The 19,264-nt window shown below is 34.4% G+C and overlaps 1 protein-coding gene across 3 annotated transcripts in view; it reads left to right on the top strand.

Annotated features, from left to right (window-relative positions):
- The window catches only part of VPS13A (vacuolar protein sorting 13 homolog A), a 217,821-nt gene that overhangs the window by 64,841 nt on the left and 133,716 nt on the right, over nt 1-19,264 (top strand). For all 3 annotated transcript variants that reach the window (XM_054583005.1, XM_054583003.1, XM_054583006.1), the window contains exons 21-23: nt 625-757; nt 7,423-7,540; nt 11,915-12,053. In XM_054583005.1, coding sequence (XP_054438980.1) covers nt 625-757; nt 7,423-7,540; nt 11,915-12,053 — 390 coding nt within the window. The remainder of the gene's footprint in view (nt 1-624; nt 758-7,422; nt 7,541-11,914; nt 12,054-19,264) is intronic.

Genomic DNA, 19,264 nt, shown 5'->3' with positions numbered 1-19,264 from the left:
TAAAATATTAAAAAAAATTTTATTGTATTTTTCCCCTTATCATTTATTTCCCTTATACCCCACTCACCCCCACAGTCACCACACTGTTGTCCATGTCTGTGAGTCCTTTTTCCTTTTTGCTCGATCCCTTCCCCCCACTTAGCTGTCATCCTGCTCTCTCTCTGTCTGCCTCTGTTTTGCTTACTAGTTCAGTTTGTCCATTAGATTCCATATATGAGTGAAATCATATGGTATAATCCTGGACTCTTAGTTCTTATTATAAAACTACCTATATACCTGTTATCATGCCAAAAAAAATGTTTTATAACCTATATTTGTCTCTCATTTTTATTAAAAAGGCTTCTTATCAGATGTTTAAATACTTTAGATGTTATTATCTAGGCCTGGCTTGTTCCCTTCTTTTAATATAAATATTAGGAAATGTAACTTAATATATAACAATTCACCTCATACCTAACCTCATTATACATGTCATGGATAAAGACATTTCTTAATAGCCTTTATGCCAGCTTGTGAGTTTATCCTCTCCTATTAATTTTTTTATTATATTCTGAAAGATAAAAACTTTATCTTTTCACTTTTAAGTAATTTTGCAAGGTCTAAACTCTTAAAATTAACTTCAAGGTGACAAGCAAAAGTCGCTCAGAATTACCAGATATGAAACAAGGTGGGGCCAAACTTGAAGAGATAATGGATAGAGCTTACGATTCCTTTGATATTCAGCTTACAAGCATACAGCTGCTTTACAGCAGAGTTGGTAAGTATACAGTCCACTATATATTTATTTTCCCGAAGTGATTAATTATTTTTAGACAGTTTCTCTGAAGACTGTCGTTCTAAATATGTTAGAACTTTTTTTAAATTAGAAGTATATGTAGATAGGAGCAATATTTCAACTGGGAATGATTTTCACCTCCCAAGAGAGGTAAACGTCTGGAGACATTTTTGGTTGTAACACATGGATAATGGGGGCACTACCAGTATCTAGTGGGTAGGGGTCAGTGATGCTACTGAACATACAATGTAGAGGAATGTGAGCCACAATGTATTTGGCAAAAATGCCAGTAATGCAAAGATTTACAAATCCTGATTTAGACCACTGTTTCCCAACCTTGGAGAACACTGACACACTTTTAAAATATTTGTGTAAGACAGTGGGATAAGCAGAAGAGACTGCTTAAGGGTAGAGGCAACCAGCCTACAGACTCTGGCAGCCCCAGCCATAAATATCCAAAGACAGCAGAGAATCATTCTCTTAGTCATAACTTTGCCCCATTCACTTTGTTATGCTAATTGGGAGTCTTTGGTCCAGAACTAGTAGACAGAGCCAGAAATTCACTTGTCAGGCGCCACTAAAGGATAGTGAGATAGCCCTGAGTATTTGAACCCTCTTTCTATTGTGTCATAGTGCTTTCGAATCCCTGGAGTGTTAGTGAACACTCAGGTAATTCAACAAAGGTGGATTGGTGATTGTTTTAGAAATGGCTATGTGTGTGTATATATATATGGTCAAAATTTAATTAACTTAGCTAACTAAAGAAAGGAGAAGCAATGGAGAATCCAAAGTAATAGTTGTTAAAAATATTAGTTTACTTAGGACTGGAACATTTTTATTTTATTTCTTTAACTATATTTGCTTTAGGATAATGAAATTGGTTTTTGTTTTTATCATATTCTAGTTGGTGTAGAAGGATCCCAGAAGTATAGTGGGTGACATGTGTAAATTGTTTGTAGAAAATTCATAAATTTTTTTGAGGAGATAAATTACTGTATCTTCGTATGTTTGATACATTTTGATCGTGTTTTTGAAGTCCATTAACTATACTTAATATTTAAGATATTGAGGTGCTTTGTGAAAAAAATTTAAATATATCATTATTGTCTGAACATTATTGGAATTCCTTGGAATATTTTTGATGAGCATTAACTATTCTTATATAATTAAATCATTTTTGAGCAAGGTTTCATGACATTGGTTTACCTTATGCAATTGTCATAGATTCTCTTGATAAATACTTAAAATACAGATTTTTAAATATCTTTTTTTAAGTATATTTTATTATATTATTACAGTTGTCCCAGTTTTTCCCCCGTTGCCACCCTCCGCCTGGTACCCCCTTCCTTCCAGCAATCCCCCTCTTAGTTCATGTCCATGGGTCGTGCATGTAAGTTTTTTGGCTTCCTCATTTTCTATACTTAACATCATCCTGTCTATTTCGTACTACCTATTACACTTTTTAATCCCTGCACATTTTCCCCCATTCTCTCCCCTCCCCCTCCCAGTTGATACGCTTCAAAATGATTCTGTTCCTGTTCTGGTTGTTCACTCAGTTTGTTTGTTGTTTAGTTTCAGTTGTTGATAGTTGTGAATTTGCTGCCTTTTTAATATTCATAGTTTTGATCTTCTTTTTCTTATGTAAGTCCCTTTAACATTTCATATAATGGCTTGGTGATGATGAACTCCTTTAGCTTTACCTTTTTTGGGAAGCACTTTATCCGTCCTTCCATTCTAAATGATAGCTTTGCTGGATAAAGTAATTAAGATTGTAGGGCCTTGCTTTTCAGCACTTTGAATACTTCCTGTCAGTCTCCTATTGCCTGCAAAGATTCTTTTCACAAATCAGCTGACAGTCTTTTGAGAATTCCTTTGTAAGTAACTCTCTGCTTTTCTCTTGCTGCTTTTAAGTTTCTTTCTTTATCTTTAACTTTGGCATTTTAATTATGATGTGTCTTGGTGTGGTCCTGTTTGGATCCAACTTGTTTGGGATACTCTGTGCTTCCTGGACTTATATGTTTATTTCCTTTGCCAAATTAGGGAGGTTTTCTTTCATAATTTTTTCAAACAAGTTTTCAATTTCTTGCTTTTTCTTTTCTCCTGACATCCCCATGATTTGGATATTGGCATGTTTGGAGATGCCCCAGAGTCGTCTTATACTGTCCTTGTTTTTCTTTTTTTTTTTCATTTTCACCAATAACTTAATTGATTTGGATATTTTGAACGTGTTGGCTATCTCCTATGTGATATTATGTAAATTGTTCTCAATTATGTCTTTTTAAAAAATATATATATATTATTGATTATGCTATTACATTTGTCCCATTTTTTTTCTCCACTTTACTCCCCTCTGCCCTGTACCCACCCCCATCGGCATTCCCCCTCCCCTCCTTAGTTCATGTCCATGGGTCATGCATGTAACTTCTCTGCCTTCTCCATTTCCTATACTTTCCTTAACCTCCCCCTGTCTATTTTGTGTCTACTGTTTATGCTTCTTATTCCCTGTATCTTCTCCCCCATTCTCCCCCTTCTCCTTCCCCTCTGATCTCCATTTCTGTGATTCTGTTCCTGTTCTAGTTGTTTGCTTAGTTTTTGTTTTTTAGGTTCAGTTATTGATAGTTGTGAGTTTGCTGTAATTTTACTGTACATAGTTTTTGGTCTTCTTCTTTTTCTTAGATAAGTCTCTTTAACATTTCCTATAATAAAGGTTTGGTGATGATGAACTCCTTTAACTTGACCTTATCTGGGAAGCACTTTATCTGCTCTTCCGTTCTAAATGATAGCTTTGCTGGATAGACTGATCTTGGATGTGGGTCCTTGCCTTTCATGACTTTGGATAATACTTCTTTCCATACCCTTCTTGCCTGAAAGTTTCTTTTGAGAAATCAACTGATAGTCTTATGGGAACTCCTTTGTAAGTAACTGTCTCATTTTCTCTTGCTGCTTTTAAGATTCTCTCCTTATCTTTACTATTTTGTAATGTAATTATGATGTGCCTTGGTATGGATCCCACTCCTTTGGGACTCTCTGAGCTTCCTGGATCTCCTGGAAGTCTGTTTCCTTCACCAGATAAGGGAAGTTCTCCTTCATTATTTTTTCAAATGAGTTTTCAGTTTCTTGCTCTTCTTCTCCTTCTGGCACCCCTATGATTTGGATGTTGGAACATTTAAAGTTGTCCCAGAAGTTCCTAAGCCTCTCTGCATTTTTCTGAATTCTTGTTTCTTCATTCTGTTCTGGTTGAATGGTTATCTCTTCCTTCTGCTCCAAATCATTGATTTGAGTTTAGTTTCCTTCCCTTTACTGCTGGTTCCCTGTATAGTTTTCTTTATTTCTCTTTGTGTAGCCTTCACTTCTTCCTTTATTTTGCATCATACCCAATCATTTCTGTGAGCATCCTTATAAGCAGTGTTTTGAATTGTGCATCTGATAGGTTGGCTATCTCTTCATCACTTAGTTCTGTTTTTGGAGCTTTGATCTTTTCTTTCATTTGGGCCATATTTATTTGTCTCAGCATGCCTGTTATATTGGAAGGGGTAGAACCTTAGGTATTAGCCAGAGCAGGGCAACCCAGGTTGCTGCGTTGTGACACTGTATGTAGGGGAGGGGTCTGAGAGGGAACAATGCCACTTGCCTGGCTCTCAGGAGGCTTTCTTCACTTCCTGGGCTTCCCACAAGCAAACTGGGCTCTTCTGGGGCTGATTCCCAGGTGGGTGAGTTTGTGTACGTTCTAGGACCCTGTGGGTCTCTCCAACGAACTTCTGTGTGGCTGGGAGTTTCTCTTGCCACTGCAATCTCCACAGCTTTTTACCTTCAGAGGTTTTGAGGCTCCCTTTTCCTGCACTGAAACCCTGGATTATGCGGTCCATCTCGCTCCCCAGCTCTTCCTCCCGGTTTATCCACACACAAAAGTGGGACTGCCTGGTCCTCTAGCTCCTGCCTCTAGCTCCTGCCTCTAGCTCCTCTCTGCCCTGGCTGGTCTTCATCATTGCCCCCACTACTGGTCTGGGTGAATATTTCTTCTTTAGTTTCTTGGTTGTTGGACTTCCATCCAGTTCGATTTTCTGGAAGTGCTGGTTATTTTTTGTTTTTAAATATATTGTTGTCCTTTTGGTTGTGCGAATGTTGATAGGAGAGACCTGGTTCTTCTTGCTGAAGCATGTAAAGAATTACATATCAGCAAATCTATTAGCGTACAATCTGTTAGCATGAGAGTTCATCAGTGATCCATTCCCTTGGAGGAGAATGGGCCTAGCTGAGATTGAGCGGGTGGTGAAAGGCAGAAGTTCAGGGCAAAGCAAGGGAGCAAAAGTAAGAACAGCTTAAGGCCAGGTTGGCAAGCCCCCAGGAGACCTGAGGCCAGGAGGCCAGAGTTCCAAGAGCACCCAGCGCACCAAGAGAGCGAGTCCTTTGTTCTGAGGATTTATTTAGTTGGTGCGATGGGAGTAAAAATGTTACATAATGATTAATGAGTAAGTGTGGTGCTATTTTTCCTGGGGGATGTGACTACCCAAACTTAGGTATGTGTGGGGGTCTGTTAGCCCAAGTACTTATCTTGCCCCAGACTCCATTTATTCATCTTGTAAAACAGGTGTGTGTCAGGAGGCTGTTAATTAAAGTTGGGGCAATTACCCTAAGTTATTTATGTGCTGCTGCTTTGGGCACCATGGACCCTCTCTCGCATTTCAGGCCTTGGGATGAAAGCATGGTTTCAAGGCCCTCTTTCCCAGATAGTGGAAATGCTACGTAGAATTTTAAGGATTTCTCTCCTTCCTTGCTAACATAGGGTTTCTTGTGATGTTGGAATACCTGGCAATATTATTGGACCAGGCTCAGGACTACTGAATTAGTGAGTGAGATATGTCTCCCTTTTTCTCTTTGCCTTGGTTTACTATTCATTCTACATGAGTGATAAAAGGTAACCAGGATGCTAGATGCTGGCCAGTAACAGCAGTGTAGTCTCAGAGTTCGATGCTGTCTCCTGCCTCACAAGGAGGCAAAGTGTATCTACCGGTGGCTCCATCTTGGCTCGAAGTTGTGTCTTTGTTTTTTTGAATTCTTGTTTCTTCTTTCTCTTCTGGCTGAATGTTTATTTCTTCCTTATATTCCAAGTCATTGATTTGAATCCCAGCTTCCTTTCCTTTATTATTTTTTCCCTGTAGATTTTTCTTTATTTCACTCGGTGTAACTGTTTCTTCCTTTATGTTGTTGCCGTACACAATGAGTTCTTTGAGTATCCTAATCACCAGTGTCTTGAACTCCGCATCTGATAGGTTAACTATCTCTGTTATATTTAGTTCTTTTTCTGGGATTTCCTTCTGTTCTTTCATTTGGGCCATATTTCTGTATCTCCTCAATTTGGCAGCCTCCCTGTGTTTGTTTCTGTGTATTAGGTAGAACTGCTTTGACTCCTTATAAAGGCACTCAACTGGATGAATGTGGCTTCTCTAAATTCTTGGTTGTGGAACTTACATACAGTTAGATTTTCTGACAGTTCTGGATGTTATTTGTTTTGAGATTTAGTTGTAATTCTTTTTGTAATTGCGCAACGTGGCAAAGCGTGTCTACCTATGCCTCCATCTTGACTGGAAGTCCAGGTTTTTAAATACCTTATTTTTTTTAACTGTAAATTGAGAAGTGAAGGATATATTTCTTTTATCTCAATGTGTTAGAATTAAAAAATTGTAATTAAATCAATTTTACTACCTATCTCTAAAAATCTAATCTTTTGTTACCTTGGTTTGTCTTGACTGAGGATTTTATTTGACTCATGGAATTATTAGGTTCAAATGAGGTAATGTATATAATTTATTTCTGTGCATACCCTTGGGTATTTTTTTCAATGTATGTGCCCGTGAGTATGTGGAATATGTTTGTGTGGTGTTTATGAGTGGGAGTATTTGTGAATGCGTTCTTTGCATGACTTTTATAGTTTTATATCCTGATTTTTCTTTCACTTAGCAGTAATATTTTGGGCACTTGAATTTATGATTTTTATTGGCTATCTAATGTTTTAAACTTATGCTATCAGTTACTTAGCCATTTCCTTATTGAACATTAAGGCTTGAAATATTTCAGTGAATGTTTCCAGAGGGTCATATGTTATCAGACTTGGATGTAAATTTCAGCTTTACCACTCACTAGTCTTTTGGTGGTAAGCAAGTTATAAATTCCTTCAGTTTTCTAAAATGGGATGATTATAAAATATTGTGAGAATTATATAAAAATTTAAACATTGCCTAGAACAGTGCCAGTTACAAATCTTGAGTAAATGGCGGTTTTTATTGGTTAATACTGAAGAGGCGTGCTCTCCCTTACCTTATTCATTATTGCCTTGAAGCCATGTTGTTTTTATGGGTAAGGTATCTGGTTGAAGTGATTACCAGTGAATACACAGCAGATTTGATTAAAATTGTATTGTTCTTAATAAGCATTTTCCCTATTAAAACAGAGAGAGTCTTAGGAAGCAGCAAAAGGAAAATGCGAAAGGGAAAAGAATTTACCTGCCAATTGTGTGTACCTGGACATGTGATATAATGAATACATAGATGTATATAGTGTAGTTTGTGCCTATGAAGTATCAAACCTAGTTTTAGGTTTAGTGTCTTTCAAAGTATACACATGTTAAACATCCTGTTTCCTGTAATTAGGTGATAATTGGAAAGAAGCACGAAAACTCAGTGAATCTACACAACATATTTTGGTACCTCTGCACTTCAACGTGGAATTCTCAAAAGCCATTGTTTTCATGGATATAAGGATGCCTAAGTATGTATCATCTGTTTCATGAAACAATAAATTTTCTCAGTAATTCGGTAGCTAATGAAAATACCATATTCATTGATTCATTTTGTATGTATGGTAAAATATATACAACATATTTACAATTTTTAACTGTATAATTCAGTGACATTAAATATATTTGTATTGCTGCACAACCATCACCACTATCTATCTCTAGAACTTTGTCATTTTCCCCAAACTGAAACTATTCCCATTAAACATTAATGTCCCCTCCTTTTCCCCTTCCCTCATCCTAGCTTATGGCAATCATGCCTGTGTTATATCATTATGATTCTGACTACTGTATACAGTTGACCCTTGGACAACATGGGTTTGAACTCTTGGGGTCCAATTATATGCAATTTGTTAAAAATACACATACAGTTATTTCTCTGTATAGCCAGGTTTCGCATCTGTTGATTCAGCAATACATGGTAAATAGGCATGGATGTATTTCAATAATACTTCATTTACCAAAGTAAGGTACAGCCTGGGTTAATGCATGACCATAATTTGCCAGACTCTGGTTCAGCGCGTGACAGCCAAAGGTGATTAGTAAAAGGGAAATGACATCAGGAGAGCCATTTGAACTAGTATTCTATGATATTAAAATGGCTGTAAGTTAGGATTAGTGTACCAAAAAATAATCACAGGTAGAAACTATAATGATTAAAGAAGATGAAATCTGAGAAGCTTTTTAATAAATTTTGTAAGTCGTGAGTAGTATCAGTATGATAGTATATGAAATCCTGGAACTCTGCAAATATCATGTGATTTTTTTTTAAGTTTGAATTTAGAAAATTTAAGGCAAATAAAGAATGTTCTCTATTTGAGAGGCAGTATGTTGGCACTCATCATCTTCAGGTCGTATAGGCATATTTAAAGAAGTTGAAAAGTTTAGATATATTGAGACTGCTCCATAATATATTCCTATGTTAAACTAGTATGTGTGGGATTAATTGCAAATATTTAGTCTGTTGGTAGTAGTAGAAAACTTATAATTTTCTCTGCAGAATTCAGTTATATTTTTTGAATGATAACCTTAATAGTCATTGTGCATGAATTGAAAAGCAAGTTTTAGGAAAAGTGCACAGATCAAAAAAAAAGTGCAGCAAATTAATATTTACTCTCTCTTTGATGTAAGTCTCTTATATTATTATTATTATTATTATTATTATTAAAGACTTTTTTGAGCAGTTTTAGAGTCACAGGAAAACTGATAGGACGATAGAGAGATTTCACATATATCCACCTATACATAACTTCCCCCATTAACAATATCCCCACCAGAACGGTACATTTGTTATAATCGACGAAGCTACATTAAACATCATAATCACTGTAAGTCCACAGTTTACAATTCAGTCTTGGTGATGTATGTGCTATGGTTTTGGACAAATGAATAATGACATGTATTCATCTTTATGGTGTCATATAGAGTGTATCACATAGAGTATTTTTTTACTCTAAAAAAATCTGCAATCCAACTATTTATTCCTCTGCCATCCTCAAGCCTTGGCAAACATTGACCTTTTTACTGTGTCCGTAGTTTTGCTTTATTCAGAATTTCATGTAATTGGAATCACACAATATATAGCCTCTTCTGACTGGCATCTTTTACTCAGTACTATGCATTTAAACTTCTCCCATGTCTTTTCGTGACTTCTTAGCTCCTTCGTTTTTAGTGCTGAATAATATTCCATGGTCTGATATACCACAGTTTATCTATTTACCTACTGACAGATATGTTGGTTGCTTCCAAATTTGGGTTATAAAGTTGGAATATAAAGTTTATATGGATAAGCTTTTTTCTTATAAAACTGTGAAGATGCTATAAACATTTGTGTGCAGATTTTTGTGGGAACAAAAGTTTCAGATCATTTGGGTAAATACCAAAGAGTTCAGTTGCTGGATCATACGGTTAAACTATGCTTCTTTTGCGAGAAACCACCAAACTTCTTACAAAGTGGCTGCACCCCTTTTCATTTCCAACAGTAATGAATGAGTGTCCCTGCTGTTATATACCATTGTCATTATTTGATATTGTCAGTTTTCCAGATTTTGGTCATTTTAATAAGTGTGTTGTCATATCTCATTGCTGTTTTAATTTGTATTTCCATGATGATACGATGTGAAGCATCTTTTCATATGCTTCTTATCTGTATATCTTTTTTGATGAGATAACTGTTAAGATTTTTATTCCATTTCTCAATTGGATTATTGGTCTTACTGAGTTTTAAGTATCCTTTGTGTATTCTTGGATAACAGTTCTTTTTGAGATGTATCTTTTTCAAATATTACCCCCTCCCTATGTGTGGCATGTCCTGTAATTCTCTTACATTGTCCTTTGTAGACCTGAAGTTTTAATTTTAATGAGGTCCAGCTTATCAGTTATTTTTTCATGGATTGTGCCCTTGTATATAGAAAAGTCATGGCCAATACCTAAAGTCATCTAGGTTTTCTTGAATTTATCTTTTTGGAGTTTTATAGAATTTGCATTTTACATTTAGATCTGTGATCCATTCTCAATTTTTGTGAAGGGTTAAGTTTTTTGTCTAGATTCCTTTTTCTTGCATGTGGATGTTGTTATTCCAGTCCCATTTATTGAAGATTCAGAATGTCTTTGCGCCATTGTATTGCCTTTGTTCCTTTGTCCAAGATCAGTTGACTCTATTTATGGAGGTCTTTTCTTGGGCTGTCTATTCTGACTGGTTGATCTATTTATTTATTCTTTCATCAATATCAGTGTCTTGCTTACTGTAAGTTTTATAGTAGGTGTTTTTTTAAGATTTTTAATATATTTTTATTTTTAGAGGGAGGGGAAGGGAAGGAGAAATGGAGAGAAACATTGATGTGCAAGAAAAACATCGAGCAGTTCCTTCTTGCATGCCCCCAAATGGGGACCTGGCCTGTAACCCAGTCATGTGCCCCAGCCAAAATTGAACTGTTTACCTTTCATTCTGCAGGCCAGTGCCCAACCCAGAGAGTCACACCAGTCAGGGCTATAGTAAATCTTGAAGTTAGGAAGTGTCAGTCCTCCACCCTTGTTCCTCTCTTTTAATATTGTGTTGGCTCTTCCAGTCTTTTTCCCCTTCATATAAATTTTAGAATGATTTTGTTAATAACTATTAAATAAGTTCCTGGGATTTTGTGATCACATTGAATCTGTAGATCAGTTTGGGAAGAACTGGCATTTGACAATATTGAGTGTTCCTCCCATTCATGAAAATGGAATATATACTTTTTTGATTTCACTTTTCAGAGTTTTGTAGTTTTTCTCATGTAGATCTTGTATATAGTCTTAGATTTATACCTGAGTATTGCTTCTAGGGAGTGCTAATATAAATAGTATTGTGTTTTTAATTTCTAATTCCACTTTTCCACTGTTGGTGTATAGGAATATGATTGACTATTATATATTAACTTTGTATCCTGCAGCCTTACAATAATGGTTTATAAGTTCCAGGAGGTGTTTTCTGTTGTTGTTGTTTCATTTTAGGTTTTCTATATAGACGATCATTTCATCAGTGAACAAAGACAGTGTTATGTTTTCTTTTCCAATCTGTAAGACTTTTATTTTCTTTCCTTTCCTTATTGCATTAGCTAGGACTGTCAGTATGATTTTGAAAAAGGGTAGTGCCTGGAGTGTCATTGCTTTGTACCTAATCATAGTTGGAAAACTTGAGTTTTTCACTAAGGATGAAGTTAGCTGTAGGTTTATCAAGTTGAAAAGTTACCCTTTATTGTAGTTTACTGAGAGGTTTTTTTAAAATTATGAATGTTTGTTGGATTTTGTCACATGTATCTATTTATATGATCATGTGGTTTTTCCTGTTTAGTTAGATCAGATTTTTAAACATGGTTTTAGATGTATACTCTCTTAGACAAGTTATTTGAATTTGCTGAAGTCTTAATTTCCTGGTAGCAGCTATGTGCATAGGGAATTTATAAGAAACGGGGAACAGAAATAAGTTGTCTACCTCCTAGGTTGTGAGGACTATTAAGCATGATTCATATCAAATGCTTCCCTTAATGCCTATCATGTAATTAAGACTTGACAAATAGTAATTGTCAACTGTCCTTGGCAAATAGTAGTGGGATAATAAACCTAATAACATTAGAAAACAAGCCTCTGAAACATAATGATATTATTTTATCTAATGACTAGTCAGTAAGGTGAAATGTAAATTTGAGTGAAGAATTTGGGATAATTTGCCCAAGGGACTGTGGGTAATTTTTAGTGCTAAAATCACATTTTATTACTTTGGGATAATTTAAGGGGAACAGTCATCTTTTTCATTAATGCACCTAAATCAGAATGGAAATTGTGTTATAATGATTCCTCTCTTTTTGATACAGATTCAAGATTTTTGGAAAGTTACCACTGATTTCTTTAAGAATTTCAGATAAAAAACTGCAAGGGATTTTGGAATTGATTGAAAGCATTCCAAAACCCACACCTGCAACTGAAGTGCATGCCCCTGTCAAACCATTTCAGGTAATACTATTTAAAAAATTAATAAAAGCACCAATTAAAAAGAATTCACAAATATTATTTTAACAACCACAGAAATTTTGGGTGAAAAAAAATTCATTCTGAATAGATCTTTAAAAGTTACATTTTAAAAGAGCAGGTGATGAAGTAGTTAAAGGTGCCTATAGTCAAGTGTAAAATGGTAAGTATATCTTCACTTCTCCACCCTTCAGTTCTTGTCGTCAGTGGTAACAGTTTAAGCACTGCATCTCTAGTTTTCTGAAAATGTTTATGGCATATGCTAGTACACACACCTAGAAACATATGTGCTTGTGTGTATGTACATGTATACATATTCTCGTGTTCTTAAAATTTATGTAGGTAGATTTATACTTAAACTGTTCTGAACCTGTATTCTTTATCATTATTACCTGTGTTAAACACCTTTGAGATATTTTCATTTTAGCCCAGATCTACGTTATTTTTTTATTGTGATATACAGGGTGGGGAAAAAAGTAGGTTTGCATTTGTGAGTACACTAAACACAGAGTTTATTCTTATATTATTACTTATTAATTATCATATTATTTTCCATATGAACAATTATAAACCTACTTTTGCCTCACCCTGTAGTTTTGAATTATGAGAGTGCACCATCCTTTACCTAACATAATTTCCTTTTGATGGCTATTCATAGTGTTTATAGTTGTGAAAGTATGGCTTTGAACTTCCTTTTATGTTTTTATTCATTACATAAATTCCTAGAAGAATTGTTGAGTACAAAACCATGTGAATTTTATCATTTAATGAACTTTGCCAAATTTCTTTTCTAAATTGAGTACTAATTTATCGTCCCACTAATAGGAAATGAGCATCTATTTCTCTGTTCTCATGAATCTTGAATATTAACAAATGTATTAAAAAATGTATTAAATGAAGAAATGCTATCTTTTGGTTTTAATAGGCATTTCTTTATGAATAAGATGGAACTTACTTTCATAAGTTTGAGTATTTGAATTTCTGTTTTTGAAAACAGATGTTTATATCTTTTGTTGGGTTATAGTTTCCAGTTAAGGGGATATTTGCTGTTTTTCATTTACAGCCACTTTTTATATATTTGTTATTTTTATTCTGGTACATTTATTTTTGCCATGCCAAAGTTATGTAGTCAAAGTTATATTTTTCCTTCGTGATTTTTGGGTTTTGTGTTATATACCTTACCTCTTATTAAGTGAATTTCAAAACAAATATCCATTCCCATTTTTCTCTTTTCTAAAAAAATTCTGACTTTTTTATATTTAACCTTTTTAAATAGTTTCAAACTTATAGCAATGTTGTAAAAATAGTGTAAAGAAGTTTTTTCCTCCAAGCATTTGAGAATAAGTTTCTGATGTGTTGTACCATTACCCTGAACATTTGCAGTATTTTTTTCACAGTCTGTTGCTGAGCTTTTTATTTTTTAAGACTCTTTTTAAAAGGTGTTTTAAATTTTGATGAAATTTAATTTATACAATATTGTTTTAATGGATAAAACCTTTTTTTCCTCATCTGAAATCTTTGCCTAACACATGGTCAAAAGGATTTTCTCTTGTATTTTATTCTAGAAATCTTATATTTTTAGATTTTATATTTAAGGCTATGATCCATTACTTGTTAATATTTCTATGCAATGAGTACAATGAGTCGTCATTGTATTTTTACATTCTAATTTCTAGTTATTTCAGTTTCATTTATTAAAAAGACTTTCTCCATTGAGTTGAATCTGTTCCTTGCTGTGTTCTTCTACAATGATTTCTGTATCCTTTCCTTTAATCTGTGTCTGTCCTTTCAGTGATACCATACTATTTTATTTACTGTATAGTTACTTACATGGTAAGCCTCTTTTTTAATTAAAAATTTTTTTATCTCCACCTGAGGACATAGTGAGAGGGGAAGACAGGGAGAAAGAGAGGGAGAGAAACATCCATGTGAGAGAGAAACATCAGTTGGTTGCCTTTCATATGTGCCCCAATCCTTGACCAGGGGACTTAGCCCACATCCTAGGCATGTGCTGTGAACAGGAATTAAACCTACAACCTTTCGGTTTGTGGGACAGTGTCCAACCAAAGGAGCCACACTAGCCAGGGCTAATTTTTAATTTTTAAAAGACTGTATCCTCTTCAAATTCTTAATGAGAATTTCTGTGACAGTCTCCTGAGTCTGGTGCTTCCTTTAGGTTTATGCTATGCTGACTGCTCCTCTGAGTCCTTTCTGGCTTTGTTTATTGTTTTTCACACTTTTATTAGTTTTTCTTCTTCAGCTATTCTAAGTTTTAGAAGTGTTTGTGTAACTATTAGATTCTATCTTAGTTATTAGTGATGGTTAAGAGGAATTCCCTCCCCACCCTACTCCCGAGCTTAGTTGCACTATATGGGGTGGGCAAAAGTAGGTTTACAGTTGTAAATAAATGAAACAGTTTATCCTTGTATTATTATTTATTAATTGTGTTATTTATTTGTATTACAACTATAAACCTACTTTGCTCACCCTGGATTTTGAGAGTCTCAAACACATGATCTACACTAGATCATGTTTCTTGTAAAAATCAAAGACTTACATAAAATAAGCAGGAAATAACCATTTAATCTTTTTTTAACTGAATTTCTCTTTCATGTCAGACCACACATTTGGCAAAGGATTACTGTTTAAGGCTATCTATTATTTAACACCTAGCACACTTCTATATTTGTTCATATTTTTATCTTTAATCCTTATCACAATCCAGCAAGTTACATACTATGGTCATTATTTTGCTCTACAAATGGTCTTTTAAGAGAGGTTAAATACTTTGCCTAATATCATGTAGCTTTTAGCTTGCTGAATCAAATTTTGAATTCAGGTTTCTTTTGCTTTCTTTCTTTAAACAAATCTCCAGCTGATATTCTCTCTGCCGTTATCCCGTTGCTTTCTGTAACTATAGATGATTTCCTAACCTGCAAGGATTCTGTTTGTACTTTTCCAAGTTTCCCAAGGAAGTTTAGTACAAAACAGTAGATCTTTACTAAGAGTTTTGATTTAAGTTGAAGTGGTTTTACAGGTCAAATAAAATATTTTTTTAAAAAAGAACCACCCTTTCATGAATGATTGTTTGGCTTTCTCAGAAACATACTTCTAGTCACAAGTCTTAAATGTTTTAACATTTAAACGTCTCTTGAAGTTGGATGTTCTTTTCATTTTCGGCAATGATTTTTTAAAAAGCTTTATTTCAGCTTTATTGAGGTATAATCAATTAATAAAATTCTCAAATATTTAACATGTACATTGGGGTGATTTGATATACATTGTGAAAGGTTTTCCCATATCTAGTTAATTAACATGTTCATTACCTGTCATTTATCTCTTTTTTTGGGGGGGGGGACAATTTAAGTTCTACTTTCTCAGCATATTTCAATTATACAATACAGTATTATCAACTACACTCACCATATTTTAAATTAGATTCGTCTTATAGCTAAAAGTTTGTACCTTTAACAAACTTCCTATTTCCTCCAACCCCTAGCCCCGGCATCTACTTTTGTACTCTCTGTTTCTTTAAGTTTGACTTTTTTTTCCTTGTTTTAGATTTCACATATAAGTGACATTATGCAGTATTTTTCCATTCTATCTAGGTGATATATAGTATTCAAGTCATTTCCTTACAGATCTTTTGGCTAGACGTTCTGTACTTTATTTAAAGGGGATATTGAAGTATCAAATTATTTGTAGACTTTTTATTTTCCCCACTTTGTTAATGTTTTCTTCACATATTTTGGGACTCTTTGTTTGGAGTATATATTTATACTTGTCATATCTTCCTAGTGAATTACCCCTTTAATTATATATGATGACTTTTTGTTTTGTTACAGTTTCTCATGTAAAGCCTTTTGTTTGAAATTGGGATAACCACCTATGCTTTGACTGCTATTAGAGTATCCTTTTTCATCCTTTCATTTGCTATCTATTTATATTTTTGGGTCTAAAGTCCATCTGTTGTACACAGCATGTAGTTGAATCATATGTATATATGTGTTTTGACCCATTCTGCCAGTCTGTGCCTTTTAATTAGATGGATCAATCTGTTGATACTTAAAATACTTACTGATAACGAAAGACTTCCTTCTGCCATTTTGCTTTTTGTTTTCTGTATATCTTAAACTCATTTTCTCTATTATTCCTTCTTCTTGGGATTAGTGGGTTTCTGGAGTGAGCTATTTGATTTCCTTCTGATTTTCTTTATACTTTTAGATATTTTCTTTGTGATTGGTATGTTGATTTTATTTAACATTCTTAATTTATGATATTGTGTTTTAAGTGGATACCACCTTAACCTCAGTAGCTTGCAAAAGCTCTTTGCTAATGCAGCTCTGTTTTCCCGTTATTAAGGTGTTGTCACAAATTGCATCCTTATGCAGTTGTGCTCAATATCCATTATAATTTTTTATACTTTTTTCTTATAAGTGTAAATTATAAAAATTGTAATATTGAACTATAAATACAATAATACTTTCTTATGTATTTGTCCATGCATTTATCTTTACCAGAATTCTAGCTGTGGCTTTGTGTTACTGTCTAGTGTTTTTTACTTCAACCTAAAGGACTCTGTTTGGCATTTTTTATTGGGAGTCTAATGTTAACACACTTCTTTGGATGTTGTTTGTCTGACAGTGTTTTAATTTCAGTTTGTTAAAGACCAGTTTTGTCATACATAGACTCCTTGGTTTACTTTTATATTCTTTTAGCCCTTTAAAGGTCATTCCATTACTTTTTGGCTTTCAAGGATTCTGATGAGAAATTGATTGCTAATTTAATGAGGATGCCTAATATATGGCGAGTAGCTTCCACTCTCTTTGAGTGTCTTTTCACTAAATATGTTTTTGTATTGATTTATTTGAGTGTATGTTACTTTGATTTTAGTGAACTTGGCTTTTTAAGATTCATGTGTTTTATCAGATATGGGAACACTTTTTGGCTATTATTTTTGAGATTTTTTTTTCTGCCCCTTATTATTTCTATTCTCCTGTTGGGATTCTCATAACTTATATATTGACTCCCTTGATGGTGTCCCATGGGTCTGTTTGGTTGTGTTTATTTTTCTTTATTCCTTTTCCTTGACAATTTTGATTGACCTATCTTTAATTTTCACTGATTCTTTCTTCTGCTAGCTCAAACCTCTTCTAGAAATTCTTTAATGATTTTTTCTTTTAGTTATTGTGATTTTCATTGTCTAGAATTTTTTATTTCTTTTTATAACTTATATCTTACTGATATTTTCACTTGTTGTGACCTCATTCTTTTATTTTTCTTTAGCTCTTTCTTTGAAGTCTTTCTAGCTCTCTGAGTGTATTTAAGACAGTTTAAAGCATTTTGCAGTTAAGGCCAATACTTGTGCTTTCTCTTGTACTATTTCTGTTATTTTTTTCCCCTGTGAATGGGCCATAGTTCCTTGTGTCTTTGCATGCATTACTGTGTTGCAACCTGACTAAAGAATTGAGAAAACTATAGACCAATGTGTTTGTTAACATAGATGTAAAAATCCTTAACAACTAGTACAACCTAATAGTATGGTATTTAAAAAATATAATACACCATGACCAAATGCATTTACTCTATGAAAGCAAAAATGGTTCACCAATCACTGTTATTAACCATATTCATGGAGTAAAGGAGAAAAGTATATGATTATCTTAACAGAGAAGGAGAAAGCATTGACAAAATCCAACAGCCATTCATGGTAAAAACTGTTAACAAACTGAGAATGAAAAATAGCTTCCTCAACCTGGTAAAGGACAAACAGGAAAAACCCTATGGCTGATGTATTTTTAATTTGAAAAAGACTGAATGCTTTCCTTGTAATATCAAGAATAGTGTAAGAATGCCTTTTCTCACCACTTTTATTTAGAGTTATACTGAAGGTTCTAGTCTTTGCAGTAGTCAAGAAGAATAAAGACAGGATGGAAATAAGAAAGTAAAATTATTTTTATTTGCAGATTACACGATCATTATGCAGAAAGTTCTAAAGAATGTAGAAAAATATGAATAGTAATAGTAAGCAAGTTTAGCAAGGTTGCAGGAAACATATCAATGTTTCTAAAAATGAAATTAAGAAAAATATCATTTATAATAACATTAAAAAGTATTAAATATGTAGGAAAAATTAACAAAAGAAGTACAAAAGCTATATACTTAAAACTACGAAACATTTCTGAAAAAAATTAAAGGCCTAAATAAGTGGCATGATATACATAATCAAGGTTGGACGGCTGCTTTGGCAATTGGCAAGGAAGATGGCAATTCTCACCAAACTCTAGTTTCCTACAATCAAAATACCAAAAGATTTTTCTCCTGGAAACTGACAAGCTTATTATAAAGTACATATAGTAATGCAAAGGGCACATATTAGACAAGACAATTTGGGATAAGAATAATATGGTAGGTTAACTGATACTTTATTTTAGGGTTTATTTTATAGCTACTTTACTCCAGAGAGCTTTGTAGTGGCATATGAATAGACATGTAAGTCAGTAAAGTAGAATAGAGTCCAGAAATAAATCCACATTGTAATATACGGTTAATATATATTTGATTTCTTACAAAGATGTCAGTCCAACTAGGTAGGGGAAGAATAGTTTTTACAACGAATTCTGAAATTGTCGCAGGGGCCAATACATTGTGGGGAGCGCAGGGCTTGGGCGCTTCTGGATCAGACAGTTACTGTCCGGAGCCATCTGAGGAGGGAGCGGGGCTCTGAATCCTGCAGAGCCCCTCCCAGGGTTGTCATGGATGAGGGGAATAAACATGAGTCGTGGCAAACACTTCTCTGTTTGCCAGGAGAGGGAACATGGCAACTTCCCTATGGTGGAGAAGGTCCCAAACCCCTGTGTCCAAAGGCTTTTATTAAGAACCATATACACAGGGGTATGGATGGAAAGCTCCATATCAATGTCAAAAGGCTTGTTACAGAAAACAAATAGAGAACATAGATAACAATTGGAGGGACACAAGAGATCTGCCTCAGGTCAGGGTCTATGAATAATGTAAATCTCTTTCCCAGTATGAGCCAGTTATCATAGCTTTTGAGGGAAGAACAAAGCATGCTTAGAGGAGCTTATTTCTAGGCCTGATTATCCCCAGAACCCCCGGATCCAGTTTAGGCCCGTACCTGCCCTTAGTATTTTTTCAAGCCTGAGCCAGGCGGGCGGGGCAGAGCCACCAAGAGA

Source organism: Pteronotus mesoamericanus, unplaced genomic scaffold (assembly GCF_021234165.1).
Source record: "Pteronotus mesoamericanus isolate MK-2021 breed Mesoamerican mustached bat unplaced genomic scaffold, CSHL_Meso_final contig_73, whole genome shotgun sequence".
Lineage (NCBI taxonomy): Eukaryota > Metazoa > Chordata > Mammalia > Chiroptera > Mormoopidae > Pteronotus > Pteronotus mesoamericanus.
The sequence above is the reverse complement of the archived record's forward strand: the minus strand, read 5'-3'. Positions and strand labels throughout refer to the sequence as shown.